The 24,697-nt window shown below is 42.4% G+C and overlaps 1 protein-coding gene across 13 annotated transcripts in view; it reads right to left on the minus strand.

Moving 5' to 3' along the window:
- Positions 1-24,697, minus strand: part of Ank2 (ankyrin 2) — a 582,948-nt gene that overhangs the window by 301,464 nt on the left and 256,787 nt on the right. For 3 of the 13 annotated variants that reach the window (XM_036190322.1, XM_036190321.1, XM_036190319.1), the window contains exon 1: positions 1,773-1,944. The exons of 2 other annotated variants lie outside the window; for them this stretch is intronic. In XM_036190322.1, coding sequence (XP_036046215.1) covers positions 1,773-1,856 — 84 coding nt within the window. In that variant the 5' untranslated portion in view covers positions 1,857-1,944. Of the gene's footprint in view, positions 1-1,772; positions 1,960-24,697 lie in introns of those variants that run through there. 8 more of the 13 variants (XM_036190326.1, XM_036190320.1, XM_036190327.1 and 5 more) reach the window with 4 other exon arrangements.

Below are 24,697 nucleotides of genomic sequence, written 5' to 3' on the forward strand. Positions count from 1 at the left end.
ACACATATATATATTCAAAACTTGCTACTAATTGCTATATTTTAGCTATAAAAGGGAGACACTCCTAAAATCAACTGAGAAAAATGAAACCTAAAGGAATATTATACTTGTTACATGGAGGGTTTTAGTGTCTCAGTGTCCTGTCAAACTTTGAGATGGTTTTAGTCCTGTGGATTTGCTATCCTTTTCGAGAGCTTAAATTTTCCTTGAGATCCCTTTCCTACCCCCCTTAGCAATCCTTAGGATCCTGCTTCTAATGCAGCAAAGGGGCTTCAGAGAAAAACCAGGGGAATCTTGAAATGATAGTGTGCGTTACAGCAGATCCGTGGCTCCCACCTCAATCAGCTAATATGCTATGAAAACACCCTGCAGTAATGGGAAATCCGGAACTCTCAGGTACTTAAGAATTCTGTGCTCACATCTCCCTGAATTATCTATTTGCCTTTTATCAGACATCACTGTCTGCGTGCTATTATTTAAAAACTGTCATGTGTGAGTACATTTATTTCTAAGGAATTATATGACCACATGACACTATACAACAAATGCACCACTCTCTTGTTAGCTGTATCTTTTAATTATCAGAGATTTCAAATTATTTAGACTTTTACTAGGAGACATTTATTATACCACAGAGCTATAGTTTTGAAACACCATGCAAACCCAACAGTAGCGAAATGAGAAATATTCATTTGTTTAAAACTAATATTTTTGCAATCTGCTCTTACAAAATCCAAAGACATCCAAAGCAGAAGAAATCATTTCTGTGAGAATCATATGAAATACCCCGCCCATATTTTTGCTCCAGGATATGAAGGGACCTGAGGATTGATCTGGGAAGCATCTCTTTCAAAGGTGGGGCTCAAGAGCTCTAGAAGGCAACAGTTCACCTGGAGTCAGGCCATAAAGAAGTGCTGGGTGGGGTCGCCTAGTTTGCAACAACCCCCCACCACACACACACACACACACACACACACACACACACACACACACACACACACACACACACTGGTGTCATTTCCATGAAAATCAAGGATGTGGGAATGTATCAGAGTAAGAAATCCTACACACTGCTTTGTGTGCCCAGCCCCCCACCCTCGCCCATAATATCTTTAGCTGTTTATCTTAATCTTTGAAAGAGCTATCACGCTAATGTCAGAGAAAACTGTAGAGGATCTAAGAAAGCAAAGAAGGAGCATGCCGGGGAATCCTACTGCTCCGGTCTTTCCTCCATAGGAAGAACACACTAAGGGTGGGACCAAAAAGGCATACCCAGTCTAGCCATCTCAAGATCATCACCCAGCAAACACAGCTGGCCAAAAATCTGTGTTGTGCTTCCAAAGCCACCTCGCTACACATTCTGACTCTTAAACTCAGTCATCCAAAGAAAAAATAATAGTAATAAACGACTTGTAGCCAGTGAACACCCAAAGCATACATAGGAGATAGCAAGCCCCAGGGAGCCTCCGAACACACCTTATCCGTGCTCACTTCACCGGGCTCCAGTCACGGGTTCATAGTGAACCTAGGCTTCATTCCGAATCCCCAGAAAGCAGGCATTTGCACCTGCCTCTTTCCAAAGCAAGGCTTGGCACTCCTAGTGTCTATAGTTAGTTACTCCTAAGCCCCCACGGCTTCCCCAGCCTTGCAGTGGCATACACACACACACACACACACACACACACACACACACACACACACACACACACTCATGCGCGCGCGCGGGCACACACACACATTTATATACAGACGTTCTGGAGCCTCCAATGCACCTTCTTGGGTCTTTTTCTTCTCTGACTACTGCCGTTGAACTTTTCTCCACTGTCGCTTTTCTGAGCTGCATCTTCGTTCATCATTTTGAGCAGTTTGGGAAGGAAATAGCTGTGCCATCAACCCCGGCCGCGGAAACAGACCACTGGCGAGCTTGCACTTGCAGGAGGCAGGCGGGAGCAGGAGGAGGGGTGGGGAAGGGGCGCGCGCTAGGAGGGCGAGGACGGTGACGTTGCCATGGTAGCAGCTGCCACAACTGTTTATCTGACTGCATTGTTAAATCGGATTCAACCAATTACCATCGGGGGACAGGCTACAATAAAGAAAGCTGTGAAAAAAAGAATGCCCGGGACAGGAGCAATTTGGGGAACCCTGCTGCTTGCCTTTCGACACACCCATTACAGGATCGGTGCCTGCCACGCATAAAACCTGCACTTCATTTTCTTCCTCCAGGTACTTCAGTGGGACAGACACAATGCATACAGAGCAAATGATGACACTTGAATGTCTGAACCCGAAGGGGTGCATTGTAGCGGGTCCAGATGAGGAAATGAAGTCTATTAATCTCCTAAAGTAATTATAGGAAAGTTACATTTTTATCATGCTAGTCACTTGATGCAAGGCTACATAACCTTTTAAAACTCTGCTTAAGGATGGCTTCTGTCATAAAGCTTGAGAACAGCTTCAACAGCCATCAGCAACCTGACCACTCCCTCCTGGGCCTCCTGGCAAGGCAAGCTCTGATAGCACCTGTATCACCCCGGCTCCACCCATTCACCACTTGACAGTCTAGAGATAACCCGGAGGAGGGAAGATCATCCTTGATTTTTCTCAGAACCAACACAGCAGCCTTCCTTAACAGCAGTTAACCAAGGTCTGTTAAATATGTGAGACAAACAACATGTCACGGAGGTAAAACATTTCATACCTATTACAGAGACTTTCTGAGCACAGTTCAATTGACTGGTGAATAAAACATAAGCTCTAATCTCAGGGACCTTTTTGTCTGATTTTCCAGAACCATTCTGGGTAAGACAATGTGGCTTGCTTATGTAACAAGAATCCTAATTTCATCTATTGGATCAAGGTGGCTATTTCTATATTTACTGTTAAACTGTGGGTGCAGAGCCAGATATATTTTGCACAAGCACACATGCTAACTACTCATCCCTATTCCTAGAAAACTCAGAGTATAACATGCAGAATACTTGAGTGTAAAAACAGTGAGAATTAAAACAGGGAGATAATGTATGTAAGGATGCTGTGAAGACTGAAAGTACCTCTGCATTTCTATTAGGAATCCCATTATTACCACAAATGTGATCCTCTCAACTCAGAAATGCCTTCCTTAAAGATGCTTCTTACATGAAAATGAAGCCACCTGCCAACAAACACCTCAACGAAGACTTCACATTCTTTTCTCACTGCCCCTTCTCTCTGCCTCACTGTCCTGAGATGCTTGCCACATCCCACACTGAGTTAGCCTCACCTTGCTGCCCTCACGCCGTCCCTTGCTTCTGTTCCAGCACACCCATCCCACAAATACAGTGCCACAGTGACACTGGGGTCCCACAGACAGGGCGAAGACTCCGAGCTTCCTTTGTTCTGACACAAAGCCCTTCAAGAATGTCTACAAGAAGCTTCCAGAAGTGACTTCTGTTATCAGAATTTCCAAGATGTGCCCTGTCTGTCTACCATCCTCCCTCATCCTTCCTTGTTCCCTCCCCTTTTCTAGGGGAGTTCCTTGACTTGACTTTTCTTGAGCACAACCTCGGCTTAGAAACCTGAACTATGACTCAATAAATATGTGTTGAATATCTACCATGTGGCCAAAACAAAGAACCAGGGAGACTCCATCTGACCCCCAGGGACATGGGAGCAAAGAAAACAGAAAACATGTTTGTCACTAGATTGCTTATATTCTAACAGGGAGATTAGATGAGAAGCAAAAATATTAGTTAGTTCTATGTGGGAAAAGTAGGGCGGAGAGGGATGAGAGGCAGATGATGGTTTATGTAAGGTGCCTGGGCACAGTCCCCAGAAATCTGAATGAAGTGAGGGATCAAGCCAAGCAACTCTCTGAAAGAAAAATATTACGGTCAAGGAGAATGGCCACTGAAAGTCCTCAGAAAAAGAAGGAAGAGGTATAATGTAGCTAGGCCTAAGAGAATCATTACAAATAGTCATCATTCTTGGAAGTCAGAAACAGCTTTTCAATCAATAGAGTTGGTTAACAAATTAGAATACGCATTGTTCATCTCTGTACAAACTGGAAACAAACACACTTCATATTATAGCAGTTTATGATCTGGTAACTTCTGATAGAGTTTGGCCAACCTCTTACAACAGTGCCTTCCACATAGGTAATAAACTACTTTAAATACCCAGGTTCAGTCCTCTGCCTTAGATAATCAACAACAACAAAAAAAAAAAAAAAAAAAGAGCCAGAGTATTTGAATCCGGTTCTGGTATTAAATGTCTGAGACTAGATAATTCATAAGTAATACAAATGTTCACCTCAGAGTTCTAGAGACTAGGAAATCCAAGATCATGGCACAGCATCTTTAGCTCTAGAGAGGACCCAGTATCTCCTCCCAAGACAGTACCTAAATGCTCTTTGCTGTGGATATATGATGGAAAGAGCAGAAGGACAAAGGAGGGGGCCCAGCTAGTATCCTTTTAAAAGGTCCCTAATCCCATTCTGTCCTTGTGATTCAGTCACCTCCTGAAGCCTTTCCTCCCCCATGACCATCATACCCGGGATGATGTTTCAGCATCAATTTTGGAGAGAGCACAAAAATTCAATGCATAGCAGTGTTGTTATAGAAATAGAAAATCTTACACATACTTGTTTTTCAGAGTGAAAGAACAGCACTAACATAATGCTAGCTCCCAATAGAGGTAAACATCTACATTAACCTATAATAACTATTTCACCCAGGAGGGACTGTCCAAATGTCTAAGTGAGTAGCTGTTTTTTCTTCACCTTCTGAATTCTTCAATCTGTTCCTCTCATCCAGAAACTCTTTCATTTCTATCTTAACAATGTGTAGTGAGCATGCAGGCCAAACAAACTCCTTAAAGGCAGGGTTTATATATACGTTGACATGCCCTGTGAACCTGATACAGCGTGAAGTGTCTGGTAGAGGCCAAGGAACTCTTTTTAAATACAATAAAGAAATACGTTCAATACTGAGCCAAACATGGTGGTACATGGCTGTAGTCCCAGCGAGTGGAAGGCTGAAGCAGAAGGATCCATCCAATATCAAGGCTAGCCTGGGCTACAGAGTAAGATTTGCCTGGAAGAAAGAAAGAAGTATGGGGGTACACTTCTGTAATCACAACAATTGGGAGGTGGAAGCAGAAGGATCAGGAATTAAAGGCCAACTTTTATCATACAGAGAGTTCAAGGCCAGCCTGAGTTACAAGAAGAAAGAAAGAAAGAAAGAAAGAAAGAAAGAAAGAAAGAAAGAAAGGAGGGAGGGAGGGAGGGAGGGAGGGAGGGAGGGAGGGAGGGAGGGAGGGAAGGAGGGAGGGAGGGAGGAAGGGGACATTTCCAATATTTACCATGAGTCTGAGTTTATACCACAGTAGATGTTTTCAAATCTTAGATTTTCCTTTTCTTTTCTTTTCTTTTATGTTCTTCTTGTTATCTGGAAGCTGTAAATTTTTTTAAATAACATTTTTAAGCATATTTGAAAATTGGAGCTGATGGATTCAGGGTAGCAATGATGCTAACACCTTAAATGTATAACACAGCCTATAGTTCATAAACTCTTTGTTTTCTTTAGGGATAGAAAGCCTCACAAGCACAGGGCTCTATATTCTCCCTTTACTGTACCCAAGCACCCACAGCCATGCACACAATAAGCATTTAGTGATTTTTAATGAGACTCTCATAACCACAAAGGGAGAAGACTCATTTTAATTCCAATGCGGATAAGAAAACCAGGGCACAGGCAGTTTGGCTGATTTGCCCAAGGTAACAAAGTTAATACAATCTAAAGATTACATTCCTCTGGTTGAAATCCACTATTCCTTTACTAAATCATGACTACATTCAATGAAAAGCAGCCACTTTATACAATGAAGTAAGACCAGCAAAGACTCAGATGGAAACGCCAGCGGCAGAAACCAGTCACATGGCAGCAGCCCATACAGAGAAAGGTCTTGATAGGTTTTATGCCACATACCTTAAAGGCATGGAGATTCATAGGTGCTTGTATTAATTTTAATATGCCTGTTCTATTTTATTAAACCATTAGAGCTAATAGTATTTTAAAAATCTAAAATCAGACTTTTTTTTAACCATAAGACTATCTGAGTGGAGTAAAGTTCTTTGGAGAATAAGCCATTATGCCTTAGAGATAGATCACCTTCCAAAGTTAATTTGTGGGCCTGGAGAGATGGCTCAGAGGTTAAGAGCACCAACTGCTCTTCCAGAGGTCCTGAGTTCAATTCCCAGCAACCACATGGTGGCTCACAACCATCTGTAATGAGATCTTCTGTATATATAATAAATAAATAAATATTTGAAAAAACAAAAACAAAAACCAAAGTTCATTTGTGAGTCAGAGCTGTCTGATGTTACAAATGCATTTTCATAGAAACAATGTTTAAAAGGTTCAGTTCAGAAAAGTTCTTAGAATGGTTCGCCTCTGGGGCTGAAAACCTTAACAACTTGGCAGAAATTGGACAGGAATTCCCCAGTCCATTTTTCTTCTGGAGGTGCTATGCAGGTATACCATTGCTATGAATGAAACTGTCAATCAGTGTCTTGGAATGTGTGGATGTGGCTGCATTTGGACACCGAGCCTTTACAGATCTAGTCACACTTAGATGAGGCGGTGATGGTCTAGAGTAAGTCCTAACCTGCAATGGCCGTGTTCTATAAAAAGAGAGACCTGCACAGGAACATCTGGGGAGGGAGGCATGTGAGGACAGAGGCAGAACTGAAGGAATACAGCTGCAAGAAAAGGAATGCCAAGAAGTGCCAGCATCACCAGAACTCAGGAGGAAGTGGAGAGGCATTCTTTGGAGCTTCAGAAAGAGTATGACCCAACTACTGTGCCCCCCACCCCTCCCCCCCCACCCCCCCCCCACACACACCCTGCCTGCTTGCCCACCTGCTCCAGGCAAGATTACAAGCAGTCCTCAAATTTGACTTGTAACAAAGAACTACCTTGAACTACTTGCTGATCCTCTTCTCTCTACCTCTTAAGTGCTAGATTAGAGCACAGACTACCACACCCAGTTTTATGTTGTGCTGGGAATCAAACTCAGCACTTTATGCATGCTAGGCAAGCAATATAGCAACTAAGCTACATCCTTAAGCCCCATTCTTTCTGGGTGACTCCTTAACTTTGGACTTCAGATTTCACAACTGTGAATATGGAAGTTAAAATGTCTTACTAGTCTGTGTCATACATGGATGCTTTGCTATGGCCACCCTATGAAGTCACTACAAAATAGTCTCCCATCTCAGTGTGGTTGGTTAGTTATGAGACTTGGTTCTACCCTGTATGATACAAGTAGACTTGAATGCCACCTTCAGGCTTGCTAGTAAAGCCCACCCATAATGATGTTCTGCTCTTGTTACACTTATGCTAGCTAAACACAGAGGAAGACCTCACCCATGAGGTAGAAGAGCTGCAGACTGCAAGAGGCTTGGTCAGGTCTCTGTTAGCATGTGGAGCCAATCCTCATTCTTCTGCTGATATCGTGAGGCATGGAAAACTATTTCTCCAGTGTGTTAGTCACGGAAATTGTGATGCTGCTTTTCACAGTAGCTAGTCGATGGTAGTCAACTGTATCTGTTCAGTTCAGCATGTTACATGAATGACACTCAGTACATCAAAGTTTTGAGCCATGAAAAATGGATCTTATTTCCTGGACTAAAGGCACTGGACTGATTAGAAAGTGAGGACTCAAAGTGGGGTCAGTAGAGCCACAGAGATAAATATCACTTATAAGAGGCATGAGGAAGGAATGCCTGGTAGGTTTAAGGTATTATATCCTCAGGTCAACTCCTGTCCATACTCCTTTTCTTCCTAGCTCTCTTCCTGGATACATTCTTTGCATTCTGCTGCTGAAAGTCACCAGGTAATCACTGTGGACCCCCTCTTGACCTACAGAGAACAGGAACTTAGAACTTGCAATGGTTTATCTTGATTGTCAATTTGATGGGTTTTGTGTGTGTGTGTGTGTGTGTGTGTGTGTGTGTGTGTGTGTGTGTGTGAGAGAGAGAGAGAGAGAGAGAGAGAGAGAGAGAGAGAGAGAGAGAGAGAGAGAATGTGTGTACAGTGTCTCCATGTGAGAATTCTGCGGTGGCCATATGTGAATATGCAAAGGCAAGAGAAATTCGTCGAAGGTCTTCCTCTCTTTCTCTGCCTTCTTGTCTTAAGAAGGGGCCTCTCACTGAACTGGAGGCTCATCACTTAGATTAGGATGGCTGACCAGTGAGCCCTCAGGATTCACCCCCTCAGCACTGAGGTGACAGGCGCACATAGTCCTATACGCCTTGGGTGATGGGGATTTTAGCTCAGGTCCTCATGCTTGCAGAGCAAGCACTCTAAACCACTGGTCCATCACCCCAGGCCCTTGACAGGATTTAGGATTAACCTAGGAGACAAACTTCTGGGCATGTCTGTGAAGGTGTTTTTAGAGCACGTACATGAGGCAGAAAGACTCACCCTGAAAGTGAGGGTGGGGCCTGCATGGGCTTATAGCCTTTTTAGAACTCACAGGGGAGGGTCACTTTTCCTCTTGTTTATCTGTGGATTCAGCGAGAAACAAATCAGAACGTCAAGACTCCAGAACTGCTGGTGCCAGTCTTCCAGGACTGTGAGGAATAAATTTTCTAAGCTAGCTTGTCTGTAACATTTTTTTTGATAGTACCAATCTAACACACTGCCCATGTATGATACCTAAGAGTATACAACCTGTGAGCCATGTGGCAACGCGACCGTGTTAACTTATGGAGATTGGAATGTTGTGGAACTTTAGGAGACGCAGACTCAAAAGAGAAAGTGGGTCTTAAAGTTTACACCCTGGCACAGTAATTTCTGATCCCCAGATGTGAGAAAGTTACAATACCAGCCTGTGGCCACTTCTACCGCCATGCCTTCCCTAACATGATGACCTTTGTCCTCTTGAACCCGGAACCATAATAAATCACTTCCTCTCTTAAGTTACCTCTTAGGTATTTTCTCACAGTAACAAGAAAAGTAACTAAAACAGCCAGAAAAGCTGCATGTAGCTCTTTAACGGTCCAGAGAAGAAATGAAGTGTACATGGGCACCACTTTCAAAAGTGTTCTTTACAGGAAGCTACTGCCTGGGAGCTGAAGGAAGGGTGTGAAGAGCTATGTCTGAGACTACAGCAGTATCCTGGAAGAGTGATGATGGAGTGGACAGACCATTCATTAGTCTGTCACCATTAAAGGTGTTACAGTCATGGTCACAGGTCAGAAAGAAGTGAGGAGCAAGAGGGATGGGCAAGAGGAGCCTTCAAGGGGACATCTTTGAAATCCATTTCCTTTAGGAAAGGAGAGAACAAGACTCAGGAACATTTGCTACTCTCTAGATACCAAAACCAGTTCGAAATAGAAAAACCAAGTCCCAGATCCACATTACAGCCCGAGGACCCTGGCTGTGGGAGTCTTGTTATGGGTAAGTGTTGAAAAGCCTGAGTCAAACTTTATCTATGGTTATCTGAAGCCAAGGAACCCTTAATTCTTACTGAAATGAGTACAGTGAAGGACTGCTCCCTTTAGACACCCAAAGGAACACAAGTCATTGCTTCTGATACACTTAGGGGGTGACCTATCCTGATGGGAGCAGACTCAGAAACTGGTCCACTGAGTGGATTTTGTTGTTGTTGCTGCTGTTGTTTTTCTAGACAGTCTCACTTAGAAACTGAGGCTGCCCTTGAACTTTTGATCTTTCTGCCACAGTATATCCATAGTACTGGAATGGCAGGTGTGAGTCACCCAACCCAGCAAGATGGATTTTAAAGCAGTCAATCAGAAGCTTGTTTTCATGCTATTCCAGATATAAGATTTACCAAACAGGTATTTGGCTTCAAGTTTTACCTTTTGAACGTAAATAGAAAGCCACTGGAGCCCACACTGTATAATCTGAGCCTTCCACCTCACTTCCAAATCCATAATTACTGAATTCAGTATTCGTCTCCGGTTACATAAATATGTAAATATTAGCCACAGTATTTTAGATCAAATGTAGCCTTTCACAGACAAGCAGAATGTGGGTGAGCTTTCCGTGCATGTCTTCGGGGCTAGGTCAGTTTTTTAGGACATGCCATTACCAGCCTGCTCCACTGTTTCCTCAGTCTCTGGTGATACGAGTTCTTGAAAACAGATGCTTTAATTGGGTTTCCTTGTGTCCTTGACAGACATTATGCAGGTTGTGTCCTTGACAGATGTTATTCCAGGGCGATTTGACTACCCCTGGACATATTTATAATATCAAGCAAGTTTTACTATGTGAAAATAAACTTTTTCCTCTAAGCTATAAACCTATGGATTAAAGCCCAGCATACAAATAACCCATAGCCTCTGCATTTAACTCCTATACAAACAAATCATGTTTAAGAGTTGCGTGAGAACACAAGCCATCATGGCATCAGAAAGAAACGTAGACCATCAGACCCAGTACCCACCCCCACCTCCACATGTAGTGAACTAGAATCCATTAGGTAAGGTTCTCTATTCAAGTTTTCTCATTCTGAATCCCGTGTCCACATCTTCCAGTAGTTGTCATTCTGTTAAAGTGAACTCTGGGATTCTTCACCTGCAGCAAACATATAGACCCTTAAATTGCTCAGATGTGCCCAGGGCGAGAAGAAAAGTTATATAAATCACTAAGCCCCAGGTAGAAACGTTTTAGCTATTACACTCAAGTTTTAAGCAAAAGGCCAAGAAGCTATTATTTTGAACTTCAGGAACATAGAGTAGAAGGCTGGGGATGTAGCTCAGTTGGAAGAGTGCTTGTCCAGCATGCACAAAGCCCTGGATTTGATCCTGAGTATGCATGGTGGTGCCTACCTGTGATCCCAGCACTCCAAAAGCTGAGACAGAAGTATCAGACATTCAAGGTCATCTCATCTACACAGTGAGTTCTAGGCTAGCCTGGGCTATAAGAATTGCGTTCTTAAATAAATAGATGCAAAATAAAAATTAAAAGGAAAATAACAACAAAAAGCTAATAGGATAATTTCCCCCTAAAGCTTCAAAACACTGAAAGATTATGTGAGGGATTACTAAAATGTGTTGATCAGAGTAGAAGAGGCACAAGAGAATTAATATAGAGGTGATCCATTTTTACATTATTTCTCTTTTCCGTGAAGGATACTTGGGAATCCATAATAAATATTACAGCTTCAGTCTTTAAATAAAAAAGACAATAGGTAGTAAAGAAATTCAGTTTGAAATCTTACCCTTCTGGATGAATTACTAATTGTCTTAGTTAGTGTTACTATTGCTGTGAACAGACACCATGAACACAGCAACTTTTATAAAAGTCCCAGTGAACTGGGACTGGCTTACAAGTTTAGAGGTTTAACACATTCTCATCAAGTGGGGAAGCATGGCAACACACAGGCAGACATGGTACTGGAAAAGGAGCTGAGCATACTACATCCTGATCCACTGGCAGCAGGAAGAGGGAGTAAGACACTGGGCCTGGCTTGAGCCTCCAAAACCTCAAACCCCACCCGCAGTGACACACTCCCTCCAGTAAGGCCTCATCTACTCCAACAAGGCCACACCTCCTAATCCTTTCAAATAATGTTACTCCCTGTGAGCCTATGGGGGCTCATTCAAACTACCACACTAATGTTGGGCCACTACTCTCCCTCACATTTAAGATTTGTTGAAACAGAAAAGTTAGTTTGCTATCTAACTTCTACCTCCCATCAGTCCATACTGATGCTAATCCATTTATCCACTACTGTCACAAATTACTTAATAAACTTACTGGCTTTATCAATGCTTTTATTTTGCTCACAAGTTTGTGGGTCAGGGACTCAGGCCAGGATCTGCTGTCTGGCTCATTCTGATTCGTGTTATGCATGTGGAGCCCACCTCTACAGTGGATCCTTATTAATTCTCTGGCTCCTCGGTACTTGTTACTCTTTCCTGCATGTCAATTTGTTTCTCAGAGCTTCTCCAGATGGCCTGAGCATCTCTCTGTTTGGTGATCCCAATGTAGATGCATTCCTCCATGACAGCTGGCATCCAAGAGGTAGACAATGGAAACTGCCAGGTCATAAAAAGTTCTGCCATATTTTATTGGTCAAAGCATCAAATGGTGCACTTGAGTTCAAGGGGTGAAGAAATAGAGTGCCCCTGTGGGTGGCGTGGTGGAAAGGTTACATCACAGAAGAGCAATTAGGATAGGGAACATCACCTTGTTTCCTTTGGATTGACAACTTCCCTCCTGGGGAGCAGAGAGAAATTCACAAGACTCAGGAATTCATCAGACTTTTGAGACACAGGAGGCCCTTTTTCCAGGTTTAAAAGCAGCAAATGATTGCTGAGGAATAACAGTCGTTGCTGGAGCTGCCTGAAAGCCAAACAGGGAACCTGAAGACACAGCTTTCCTGAGTTTTCATCCATGCTGCTGTGGGTCGTTCCATGACGCAGCCGCCTTGAAGTCATGCATGGTCCCGTGTTTAACCTCTTCCCCACGTGCCTGTAGGTCACCCAACAAACTCACTGGCTCAGCAAACCATACTTGCTAAGGCTTGTTTCTTTAGTCTTTTGTTGGAACTCCATGTGGAGTGAATCATCACTTGTTCAGATCTCCCCCAGAAAAGGTAACCCAGAAAAAAAAAAATCTCTCCCTAGTAGAACATTTCAAAGTTTGCAGGTTGCTCTACATATCTGCAGTAACATGCTAAAGTGTCCTGTGCACTTGTTTACAGCTAAGAGGAAAATACATCTCTCCTTCACCCTCTCTGTGCCATACAACTGTAAAAATAAAATATAAAAATAAAAATAAGCTGAAGAAATGGCTCAGTGGTTAGGATCACTTGTTGCTCTTGGAGAGGACCCGGGTTTGGTTCTCAGCACTCGTATCAAGCAGCTCACCACTGCCTTTAACTCCAGTCCCAAGGGCTCCAATACCCTCTTTGGTAGTCATGGGCATCTGCACACATGTGACGCACATAAAGACAAGCAGATATGCGTGCACACACACACAAACACACACACACACACACACACACACACACACACACACACACATATATATAAATCATTCTTTACATATAGTGTGGGAGAAAATAATGGCCCATTTTCAAAAGAACCTGGACCAGCTTAGGTCCAGTGACAGAGAAACAAGAAACACTGGGTTCTGCTGGCAGGCTGGCCATTTTCTACCTTTTCTTCTTCCCCTTGCTAAAAGTCCCTAAATCTATGAGCCTCGTGAATGAGGCTTGAACTGATCTCTCTTCCCTTCTCTCATTCCCACCACTGACATCCAGGAACACAGTCTTTTCTTTCTGTCTTAGAAACACATCCAATGTACTCCTTCCACTATCTACTACTCCATCTCTTTCCTCCCAGGTTTGAACCACGAGACTCAACAAGCTGGGCCTTGTTCTGTGCTCCTGTCTGAACTCTAGATGGCTGTGCATTTATTCCTTGGGAACCCGTGTTTGAGTGCCCACTATTCTCAGAATAAATTTCAAATGCCTGCAGCAAGTGCTCAAAGGCATCTATACTTCCAAGCAGTCTACTCAAAGCTATCTATATTGAAAGGTGGGAAGACAGATTAAATAAAAATACAGTGTATGATTACATTCTTGTTAAGAAAAAAAAAAAAAAAAAAAAGGACATGAGAGCTTCTAGGAGACGTGCCACATCCTAATTTGGTAAGCCAGTGAAAGCTCCCAAGATAAAAATTCCTATTCCTGTTTTCTTTATTCTCTCTACAGTCTACCATCCTCAGGTCTTACAACTGACTTGATTCTTTTGAAGTATCAAGTGAAGATTTTTCTTATTTGATGTTTAAGTGTATTTATTATGACTGGGCCCAGTGCATGCCACAGAGTGTATGTGGAGGTCAGAGGACAACTTTTGAGAGTCACTTCTCTCCTTCCATTATGGATCTGAGGAACTAAACTTAGGTCATCTAGCATTCGGGGCAAGTGCTTTTGCCCACTAGCCCTCAAGTGGAATGTTCTAACAACTTTAGTAACTTTAGTAAATGCCTTTTCCAAGCCCCTCACTCCTCCACTTCTTCTCTGTGTTGATCACACAAGTCAGTAGTGACTTAATATGCATCTGCCTTTTCTTCCCTTGCAGATAAATCCAAGAAAACCCATCCCCCTGGAAGACACCAAAGAAAATCCGCCCTGTTGATAAGGAGTTTTGTTGTCAATAGGAAGATCAAATCCAAGACTTCCTGTATGCGATGCAAGCATTCTACTCCTGAGCTATACCCTAACTCTAATAACTGTCTTTTCTATTTTGAGTTAAAGCTGCTGTTCTTCTTTGCTGCTGTTGCTTGAGTGTTGGTTGGGTTTCCCCTTTCACCAGCTTACAGCATCGACAGTGACAGGAAGGTCTGGTTTGCTTTTTTCTTTAAAGTAGATGTCAACTTCACTTAGAACCAAGGATGAGTTCCAGAAGTTCGAAATGTTTAGTCTGCAAGATATTTGACATTAGTTCTTGGATAACCCACAGAAAACCTTTGCATCTCTCGGATAAGTTATTAACATTTTAAATATTTATGTGAGGAAATGAATTTCATAATCCAGGGGAAATGCCAAAACAACTTCTCAAATACGCCATCTTCCACCAGGACTACAGGACATCATTGGGAAAAGTAAATCAAGTAATATTCTCATTTTCCACACGTGCTCAGAAACAGGTCAATATGCCTTCAGCAAGCACCACCAGGTAGGGCTAAGAGCCAGGCTCTGTCTTCCACTCCAGAGACACAAAGCTAATTAAGATGCAATACTTTCCTTCAAGGACATATAAAAAGAGATACTCTCGTCTCATTGAGAAATTTCCATCCCTACCTTCACTCTAACCTGTGAAAGTTAAAACCATTCCCGGGAAGGCTCCTTTTAATGGGCTGGTCATTTCTCATCAATATTTTCTTACCAACAATTCTGGACAAAGGGCATGTAATGTGTTGACCAGTTGAATAAATTGTAGACGAATCCAAATTGTTTTGCTATGATTTCTTTCATTGGGAAAGCCCATCTAGTTACTCCCTTGAAGAGGTGCAAACAGCAGTGAGCTCCTCCTCTTGGCTAATCTAAGGAACGTGTAAGACTCAAGAAACTTTTGCCCAATTTTCCCCTCTCTTTTCCCATAATCATCATCTTCAAATCTAACCCACATTCAGGGTTTTTCTATACTGGCACATAAGCCAACTCTTCTGTTTGAGTTGGAACATTTTTCCCTCTTTTTTTTAAACTATTCACAGCAAACTACTCATTCCATTCTGCTAGCTAATTTGGCACAGCTACAGTCATACACAAATGAAGTGAAGAGGATGAAAAGATAAGTGGACAGATCCAGATCCATTTACTGGAATCACAGCCCCAGCAAACATTGCAGTTTCATCCAGCAAGCCAAGGAGCACCATCAAGGATGGTGATGAGGCTTGTCCTGTCATTCAGAACGCCAAGCATCCCTAGAGCAGTAGCAAGGCAAGGCAGAAGAGAGAATCGAGCAGATGACAGCTGGTGGCTGCCAATATCAAGCCAGCAACAAATGGGTGGTGAAAGATTCTCTCAGTTCTTTCAGAAACCACCCTCTAAGAATAAAACATCCATCAATTTGATTCTTCAACATTCCCGGTTCCATTGCAGGATGAGAGTCTTCATAATGTTCACAAAGGGTCCTAATGAAAAGAACTTCTGTCTTAAACTTGAAATTGAACACAGAAACTTCTTAAACTGTCAGCCATTATTATGAGAGAGAGTAAGCTCAATTCTTCAAAACCACAGCAAAGCACAGGCTAATAACACTGTTGGCATTTGATGGGTAAAGGAGAAACTTTGTTGTAAGTGCTACCTACACCCTAGAGAGTTCTTTTTCCTTCCTAAGCCACTAGAGACCCTGAGCTCAGGATTTTCTCCACAGGATGAATTACTAAGGACACAACAGTGCCTTTCCTGGGTGAACCACTAACTGAATTGGTGACCAATTTGAGTGCCTTCTTTCTAAGAAAGCAGTTTAAACTCTGATTTCCAAGGTTCTGGCCCCAGCACATGCTTAGCCATGCAGAGCACACACTTCCTCACATAATCCAAGATTGGATGAAATCTTGTTACATTAGAGGCTTTGTGGCATTCCTTGAGTCTCTGCTTATCAAGATCTGTTGTTTGTTTGTTTGCTTGTTTGTTTGTTTGTTTTTGAAAGACTTGTCTTTAAAAGCTGGGCTGTGGTGCTATATTCCTTTAATCCCAGCACTCAGGAGGCAGAGGCAGGCAGATCTCTGTGAGGTCAAAGCCAGACTGGTCTATATAGTGAGTTCCAGAACAGCCAGCACTGCTACGCAGAGAAGCAAGCCCTATTTTGAAAAATCAAAACAAACAAACAAACAAAAATTTGTTTTTCATTTTGTGTATGTGGGGAGATGTGTGGGAGTGCCCACAGAGACCAGAGGCATCAGATACCCCAGAGCTGGAGTTACATGGGGTTATGAACCATCTGACAAGGATACTGGGAACTGAACTTAGATCCTCTGAATGAGCAGTCTAAGCTGTTATCCACTGAGTCACATTGTGATAGTGGGAATGTGCCTATGCTTTCCATGTGACTAGAAGTTATTTTGTGGGATATCTCCAAATTTCAATTCCTCTGATGGAACTGCAAGAATGTTTAAAAAAAAAAAAAAAAGATGCTAACAGATTATTTTCAGAAGACAACTGTCCATGGATTTGAGTCCTAGAAATGCAACACCAGCTGAAGAACACACCAGACAATTTGCTTGGGTAACATAAAACAAATAAGACTTATTTAAGTGGAGAAGAGTACTTCCCTTCTCCCTAAAAGAATTTTATATCTTCCATTGATGACACTGACCTTGCAAAATAAATGGAATTATTTTGAAGCAATATTTCCTAGACATATTACAGCCTAACTGAAAGATTTGGGGCTCATACAAACACTCTACAGACTCCTTCCAGAATCTAGCATCATCAGTACTACATTGGGAAATCTAGTACACTGTGGCATGAAATTCCTTCAGATTAACACTTAAATGAGTAAAAGTGAGAGTGGAGACTATAGAAAAGGACTTGAGAGACAAGGAGAATTGACATTTCATTACTCTGGAATCCATTTTAAACCCCACTGGGAAAACCAGAATTCAATTTCCCAATGAGGAGGCAAACTGGTACTGCATTAGGTTGACACTTGACATTCACAGAACATCTTTATCAAGATCAGTGGCCTCAACTCTCACCATAGCCCTCTGCAAGAAGTCATCTGTGGCTCTCTCTCACCATAGCCCTCTGCAAGAAGTCATCAGTGGCTGTCTGTCATCATAGCCCTCTGCAAGAAGTCACCTGTGGCTGTCTCTCACCAGAGCCCTCTGTAAGAAGTCATCTGTGGCTCTCTGTCATCATAGCCCTCTGCAAGAAGTCATCTGTGGCTGTCTCTCACCAGAGCCCTCTGTAAAAAGTCATCTGTGGCTCTCTCTCACCACAGCCCTCTGTAAGAAGTCACTTGTGGCTCTCTCTCACCATAGCCCTCTATAAGAGTCATCTATGGCTCTCATTCTACAGAAAACTAAGCAAGGTAAGCCTCAGTGAGTGGCAAGGGGCTGCAGCCACATTTTCCACTACCATACTCAGCCTGGAGTTTCTTGTATTTAACCCATACTCTTGACTTCTCATACACATTGTCCTCATGCCTAGACCAAATCTATTTTCTATATGTAGAAACAATTCAAAACACCCATTCACACAATTCAAACGCTTCAAAACATTTCACGTCTTTCTCCCTCTAAAAAAATGATTCACAATTGCACATGTCTTACAATGTGTGTAGCTAAAGGACACTTGTCATAACTGTTTAATGGAGTCCTTCTAATACTCTCATCCATGTCAGACAGCATTGACATCCCTGCTGCAGATTCCAGGATGCTTTGGTTTCAGGAGGTCTTAGTTACTGAAGCATGTTACTGAGCTCACAGAAGTATTGAACCTGACCACGTGCTCACTACATGTCATTGTCACCTACCTCAAAACACACTTGGCTTAATTGAAAAAAAAAAAATACAAATATTTTGTCTTAGAGAAGAAAGGGAAGGGAAGGGAAGAGACAAGTGCACAAAAGGTATGCAGTTTGCAGAGCCCTGATTTGATACTACAACCCGCTGCTTATTCATCCAGATTCACATTTACTAAGTGAGAGCACAGGGCTGTTCCAGTGGGATTTCCCAACTCTTCTGTAATGAAAGGCTTCCCTAGCTGCCTCCTGCACAAGGCTGCAGTTACATCTGTCCTGTCCTGATAACAAAAGAACAAAGGAACAAACCCCCATCTGCTCAAGGTTTCATCAGGGATAACACTGTCACCAATGTAACCAGAATTAAAAATAAAATAGAAATAGTATGGGAGAGTGGAGGTGAAATACTATCTTTATTTTTAATTACATTTGGGCGACCAAGTAAACCTCATTGTAAGTGGCTGTGGTCCCTTAGGATGAAGTTTAAAGTCAAATCATCCCAGCTAACCAATAGGCAAGATATCAGCCCATCTGCCCATTATTCTGCGACAGTCCCCAAGGTGTCTCTCTCCCCCAAGGCAAGATGAGCAGAGGTCAGAGAAAGACAAATATCTCCAAAAGACAAGAGCTACAGAGAAACTTTGAGCCAATTAATAAACTGATTATAGAATTAATTCTTTCTGCTGCATCTCTTACAGAAGTCTCATAAATAATGATGTTGGACAGCTCTTCTTTGTGTTTACTGCAAATTAAATTTCAAAGCCTTTTTGGTCAATTTCAAATTACAGTCACAGAGCTGGCAGACAACCTGAGCCATTAGCTAAGTATTTTTCAAGCACATGAATCTCTCGGGTCATAAGGGGAAACTAAGGGTGTCTCCATCCAGCTTTCCACTATTGTCCTTGGCCTCTCTAATATTTCTCACCCTTGAAGTCCACTTTAAAAAAAAAAACAAAAAAACAAAAAAAACAAAAAAAAAAACCACTTTCCCTCTTTCTGTATAGAAAAGACCAAGACCCATCCCACTAAGAAATCTTATTAACATTTATACTTGCCATTTTCCAATTCACATTTTTTTTTACCTTGAACTACCCAAAAATTTTCAAACCTCTATGCTTTCTTTTTATTCCTAGCATCTGTATGAGAATGTTTACAGTTGTGCGTGCGTGCGTGCATGTGTGTGTGTGTGTGTGTGTGTGTGTGTGTGTGTGTGTGTGTGAACATGCATAAGTACACATAAACAGGCACATGGAGGCCATAGATGGACACCGGATGTCCTTCTAATTCACTCCCACTTTATTCACTGAGGCAGGCCTCTTGCTGAACCAGGAGCCTGCAACTTGAATAATGGAACTCAGCCTGCTTGCTCTGTGTCTTCCTCCTGCACTCTGGGTTTGTAGGTAGCCCTCAAGCTCACCAAGCTTTTATATAAGTGCTGGAGATCCAACCTCTGGTCCTCATATTTATATAGCAACTGCTTTATCCACTGAACCACCACCCCAGCCCCTAACCCCTTCTTTACTATTATTTACATTGCCTTTTGTGGTCGTTTCAATAGGAATGCCCCCATAGATTCATAGTTTGAATACTTGGACCATAAGGAGTGACACTATTAGGAGGCGTGGCCTTGTTGGTGTAGGTGTGGCCTTGTTGAAGGAAGTGTGTCCTATGCTGGTGGGCTTTTAGGTCTCAGAAACTCAGGTCAGTTTTCTGCCTGTGGATCATGATGTAGAATTCTCTCAGCCCATTCTCCAACACCAGGTCTGTCTGCATGCTGTCATGCTTCTCGCCATGATGACAATGGACTAAAAAAAACTCTGAGGCTCTAAGCCAGCCCCAATTCAATGTTTTCCTTTATAAAAATTGTCTAGGTTAGCCGGGTAGTGGTAGTATATGACTTTAATCCCAGCACTCAGGAGGCAGAGACTGGTGGATCTCTGTGAGTTTGAGGTTAGCCTGCTCTACAGAGTAAGTTCCAGAACAGCCAAGGCTACACAGAGAAACTCTGTCTCAAAAAAAAAAAAAAAAAAAAAACCAACAACAACAACAACAAACTGCCTTGGTCATAGTGTCTCTTCACAGTAATAGAAACCCTAACTAAGAGATCTTTGGATGTTCTCCAGTTTTACTTTATAGTTCTTAAAATATATAGACGATTGTTACAAACAAACGATACAATCCACACTCATTATAGTACAGACACATTTCAAATAATGGCGGTAAATTCTTGATTCATATTTTGCTTATAATAGATTTTTTCTCTTGTTCTTTTCCTCTGTTTATTGTACCCAAGTCCAATCCTGTATTTGCTTTGCTATATGGGAACATCATCCTCTATTTGTAAACCTAACTTTACTTCTAGTTTGAGGGTCTTGCCTAATTATTGCACCAAGTAAAAACCTCGTGGACATATGCTAGATTGGTTTTTGACAGAATGCTATTAAATAAGATGGGCCCAAACCAGGCATACTGTCCAGTGTCCCACAAGAAGGAACTAGAAGTATTTCATCCATTAAAGCTTCAACAGACTTTCCTCTAAACAGTTGGGCCAGGCTGGAAGTGACCACTTCATTGGGAAAATACAAAGTGAGCTGAGCATCCTTTCATCATGTGATTTTTGTTACTGCTGTAGAAAAAGCGTATTCCGTTTTGACTTTATTTTAATCCTACAGTTGAAATACATAGTCAATTTTCAATATTATTTATTGTCTTTTGAAGATATTTATAAATAATACAGTATTCTATACTGCTTTATTTGTATTTCTTTTAGATAATAAATATTAAGCATTAACTTTTCATGTGAAAAGCTGTGCCCTAGTAGTGGGTAATCCAGAAAGTAAGTCAGATTATACATTTCCACTCCAAATATAGCAAGGAGAAAAACATGGAAAATCGTGTGGGTGTTCTATACTTAAGAAGGCATAGATGCACTTCCATTTCTCACTTGTAATCTGAGAACAAGTGGACAGACATCCTTATACTTCTTGGCCTTTCAAGACCTTTTAGACAGTAGCTTCTTGTTTGGCTTACTTTTTATTTTTAGATATCTAATTAAGTAAGTCATTCTTCATTAGTGAGGTCCAGAGAAAAAATGGTACAGGTAGAAATGAGGAGGGGCATGGCCAGGCTTTGTTTGTGACTGAGAAGGCCATTCCACCCTAGTAGAGCTCAGTGGGCCTTAGATGTGGTGAACACGGAGCTCTTTCGGTCCACTGAAAAACTGAACAAAACTGAGGTGTTTGTTTGCATGTGTTGTTCAGCTTAGTTCACTGCTGTCCTCTTCTGAATTCACTCTGTAGCCCAGGCTGACCTCAAACTCAATATCCTCCTGCCTCTGCCTCCCCAGAGCTGGGCTCCCAAGGGTGTGGTACCAGTCTTAGCTTTGCAAAACTCATCCCCACCCTTCTTCTAACCCCCACCACACACAGATGTTCTCCTTTTGTATTACTGCACTCCTGGAGCATGCCTACACCATCACAAATGTAGAGATATACCATCCTTCAGTTTTCTTAATATGTCAACCATATGTCCCTTAGTATTAAATATCATGTGATAATCCCTCTACGTTTTTACAGTTCCTAGTGTCAATCACAGTATTCAGGTATTGGTGAGATTATTAAGGCCACTCCAGGTAGTTAAAAGGGAGGTTTATTTTGTGAGGTAACTTACAAATGAAGGGATAGGTTGTAGGGTCTGGCAAAGGTATGGCGCAGTCCGCGCGGCGGTGTTCTCCGGAGAACTCTGCTCGGTCTACCTCCAGCGTCCAGGGTCCCAGAACCAAGAGCGGCCTCTCCTCTTGATCCTGGATCTTCAGCTTCCTCCCTCAGCCCCGCCTTGTGGGCGTGACCATTACAGAAGCCTCAGTGAGGGTTGGAACTTCCAGGCCAAGGCTGGGATGGCTACCCACTACATTCAGGGCCTTGTACAAACTAGGTGTTTAATACATATGCCTATTGGACGAATAAGGGCCAGGAAATGTTCTGCCTACTTTCCTAACTTGTGATATCCTGACTGGCTTCCGGGACATCCTCCCTTCTGTTCCTTCCTACTCATCCATCCAGGCCTCCTAGCTTTCAGAATACTTCCTTTGAGAACCCTCTGTCCTGTTAGGACCGTAATTTACCTACTATCAGAACATCCGGTCTTCCTCTAGTACTTACTCTATGCAGTTGCTGGATTGCCTTGTACCCTGCTAGATTTAAGCAAATTGTTGGCTGTTAACAGGAAGGCAGAATAATGCATAGTAAGTGCTACATAAATGCATGTTGGATCAATGCCCATCAGTCGCCTATTATAACATTGCCAGTGTAGAACAACAGAAATAAGCAAATGGACAAGTCAGGGCACACACATCATACAGCTTCACAGTTTTGTTATGTTTAACATCCATAAAACTTGTGACCGTATGATAGCATATGGCAAACAAAGATATCAATTATTCCATCCATGTTGCCATTTCCAAGTAAGCCCACTAATCTCCTTCCCCTAGGAGAGATATATTTCTGTATTTTTAAGGAAATTTCAACAAAAAAGACTTCTGTTCATTTTCTATACACATCTCAACAGGTAACTCAGTGTAATTTTCCTGAGCGCGCAGACGTAAAGGAATTTTTAAGTTCTGAAAAGTAGAAATGTTTCATGCCATCCAACAGAGAAGAAAGGAAAGAGCTGTCTGACCCCTGGGGAAATGAGCTCTTCTTTAGCTCTGGGTAACCTGATGTAACGCTGGAGTCCCGCGGGCGGGCGCCAGCTTTTCAAAAGCTGTGGTAATGGTAGCCCCAAGAAAGGGCAGCCACTGAGTTCAGTAGAAGGGCCACCTGGAAGCAGATAAAGATCAGGTTCTGCATCCTCAGCACAAACCACACTTCTTTGTGCACTCAGACCGAACCTGCAGTAGTATTATTGGAAGCATAGGGCACACTTAAGGAAATCCCAGGGACCTGGGACACTGTTACAAACTAGAGTGACTTTCCAATACAGACATCATATTTTCCATAGCCATTGAGATAGCAATGGCACTGAACCTCCAAGCACCTACAAATAGAAACTCATAACTCTATTAATTGTTCCACACAGAAGCTCCCGAGAAATGCTATGCTTTAGCTATTCCAACCACAGAAGGGTTCCTATGTCACCAGATCCTCAAGTCAGAAGAAAAGAATCACTTACTTTCTGAGGAAGCAGTGACCATGAGGATGTTGCATCACTACCCAACGTCAAGCAAGTACAAGTGCTCCCCATACCCAGCACAGCCTCACTCACCCTCCCTGACAGAGATGGCTTCCTCCAATCTCAATTTTGCCTTCTTCTCATCCTGGGCAAGGCCTTGGAAAAGCAGCATACCTCTGAGCTTTCTACTTTCTCATCTCCAGTCTGGCTCTATGCCAAGCATGGTAAAAAGCCACCCTGTCCAAGGTTTCCAAAAACCAACACTCAGCTAAATCAAACCGTGTCTTCCCTGAACTAACAGGTGTGCTTCTTCCCTTCAGAAAGCCACTCAGCACAACCGAGCTTAGGAATAGCCTCTTCTCCTGGCTTCTCATCATCCCACATTTCCAGACAGAAGCCTGCGCTCCATGCCTGTTTTTATCTAATTCCTTTGCATGCAGCTAAATCTTTGCTAGCCAGATTTGCTCTTTCCACAGCGTAGCACTTCAGCCTCTCTTATGTATGGCCATCCTCATACTTACCAACTCTCTCTATCCACTGAAACCATCCTTATAGCTCGAAACTTTCAGCTATAAGTCAATCCAAAGTTCTGATGTGGTAAAGATGTCTAATTGATAATCTACAGTCACAATGCTTGGTTGCTAAAAAGGAGGGAAATGTAGACATGGCTCCTGCTATCAGGGAACTTAAAAACATAGCTCTCCAATGCATGAAGGGTCTTGGACCGACCTGATCACCACCAACATGTATGACATGGGGGTCTTTGGGCTGGATGTAGCTTGACTGTATGGCTTCATTGCATGTAGTTTGCCTCACACATTTGTTTTGGTTCTGTTAGAATTTACATTAACAATGAGATTTTATTTCAAATGTTTTACTATTTATTTCTAAAAACTCAGGCCGGCCAATAGGGCACTACAGGCAGCAGAATCACAGTGGCCTCTTTAGACAGAGTATTTACCTCCATGCCAGGTCCCTGATGCCAGTGGCCATTCATCCTGACATTCAAGCTGTTGAGTTTTCTTACAACAGAGTTAAGAAGTGGAGGAATTCTATCAAATATGCAAGTCTAAATTAATGAAGAATCCAAGTGCTGTGGGATGGTCTTTCTGTAAATATGTGTTGCTACTACTGGTTAATAAAGAAGCTGCTTTAGCCTATGGTAAGACAAGTTACATCCAGGGAGGAAAGAGAGATACAGGAAGAAGGGCAGAGTCAAGGGCAGATGCCAGCCTGCCACTCAAGGAACAACATGCCAGCAGACCAGTAATGCCACGGCCACGTGGCAAAACATAGGCTTATAGAAATGGGTTAGTTGAAGATGTAATAGCTAGCTAGCAATAAGCCTGAGCCATAGATTGAACAGTTTGTAATTAATATTAAGCCTCGGAGTGATTATTTTAAAAGAGGCTATGGAACTGTGGGACTGTGGGACTGCGGGATGAGGGAGAGAGAGAGAAAAGTGTCTGGCTACACCCAGGAGATTCTTCTAATTCCAAGGGAGCTTCATTCATTTACTTGAACTGAATAGTTCTGCTT

This window comes from Onychomys torridus, chromosome 6 (genome assembly GCF_903995425.1).
Source record: "Onychomys torridus chromosome 6, mOncTor1.1, whole genome shotgun sequence".
NCBI classification, from domain to species: domain Eukaryota; kingdom Metazoa; phylum Chordata; class Mammalia; order Rodentia; family Cricetidae; genus Onychomys; species Onychomys torridus.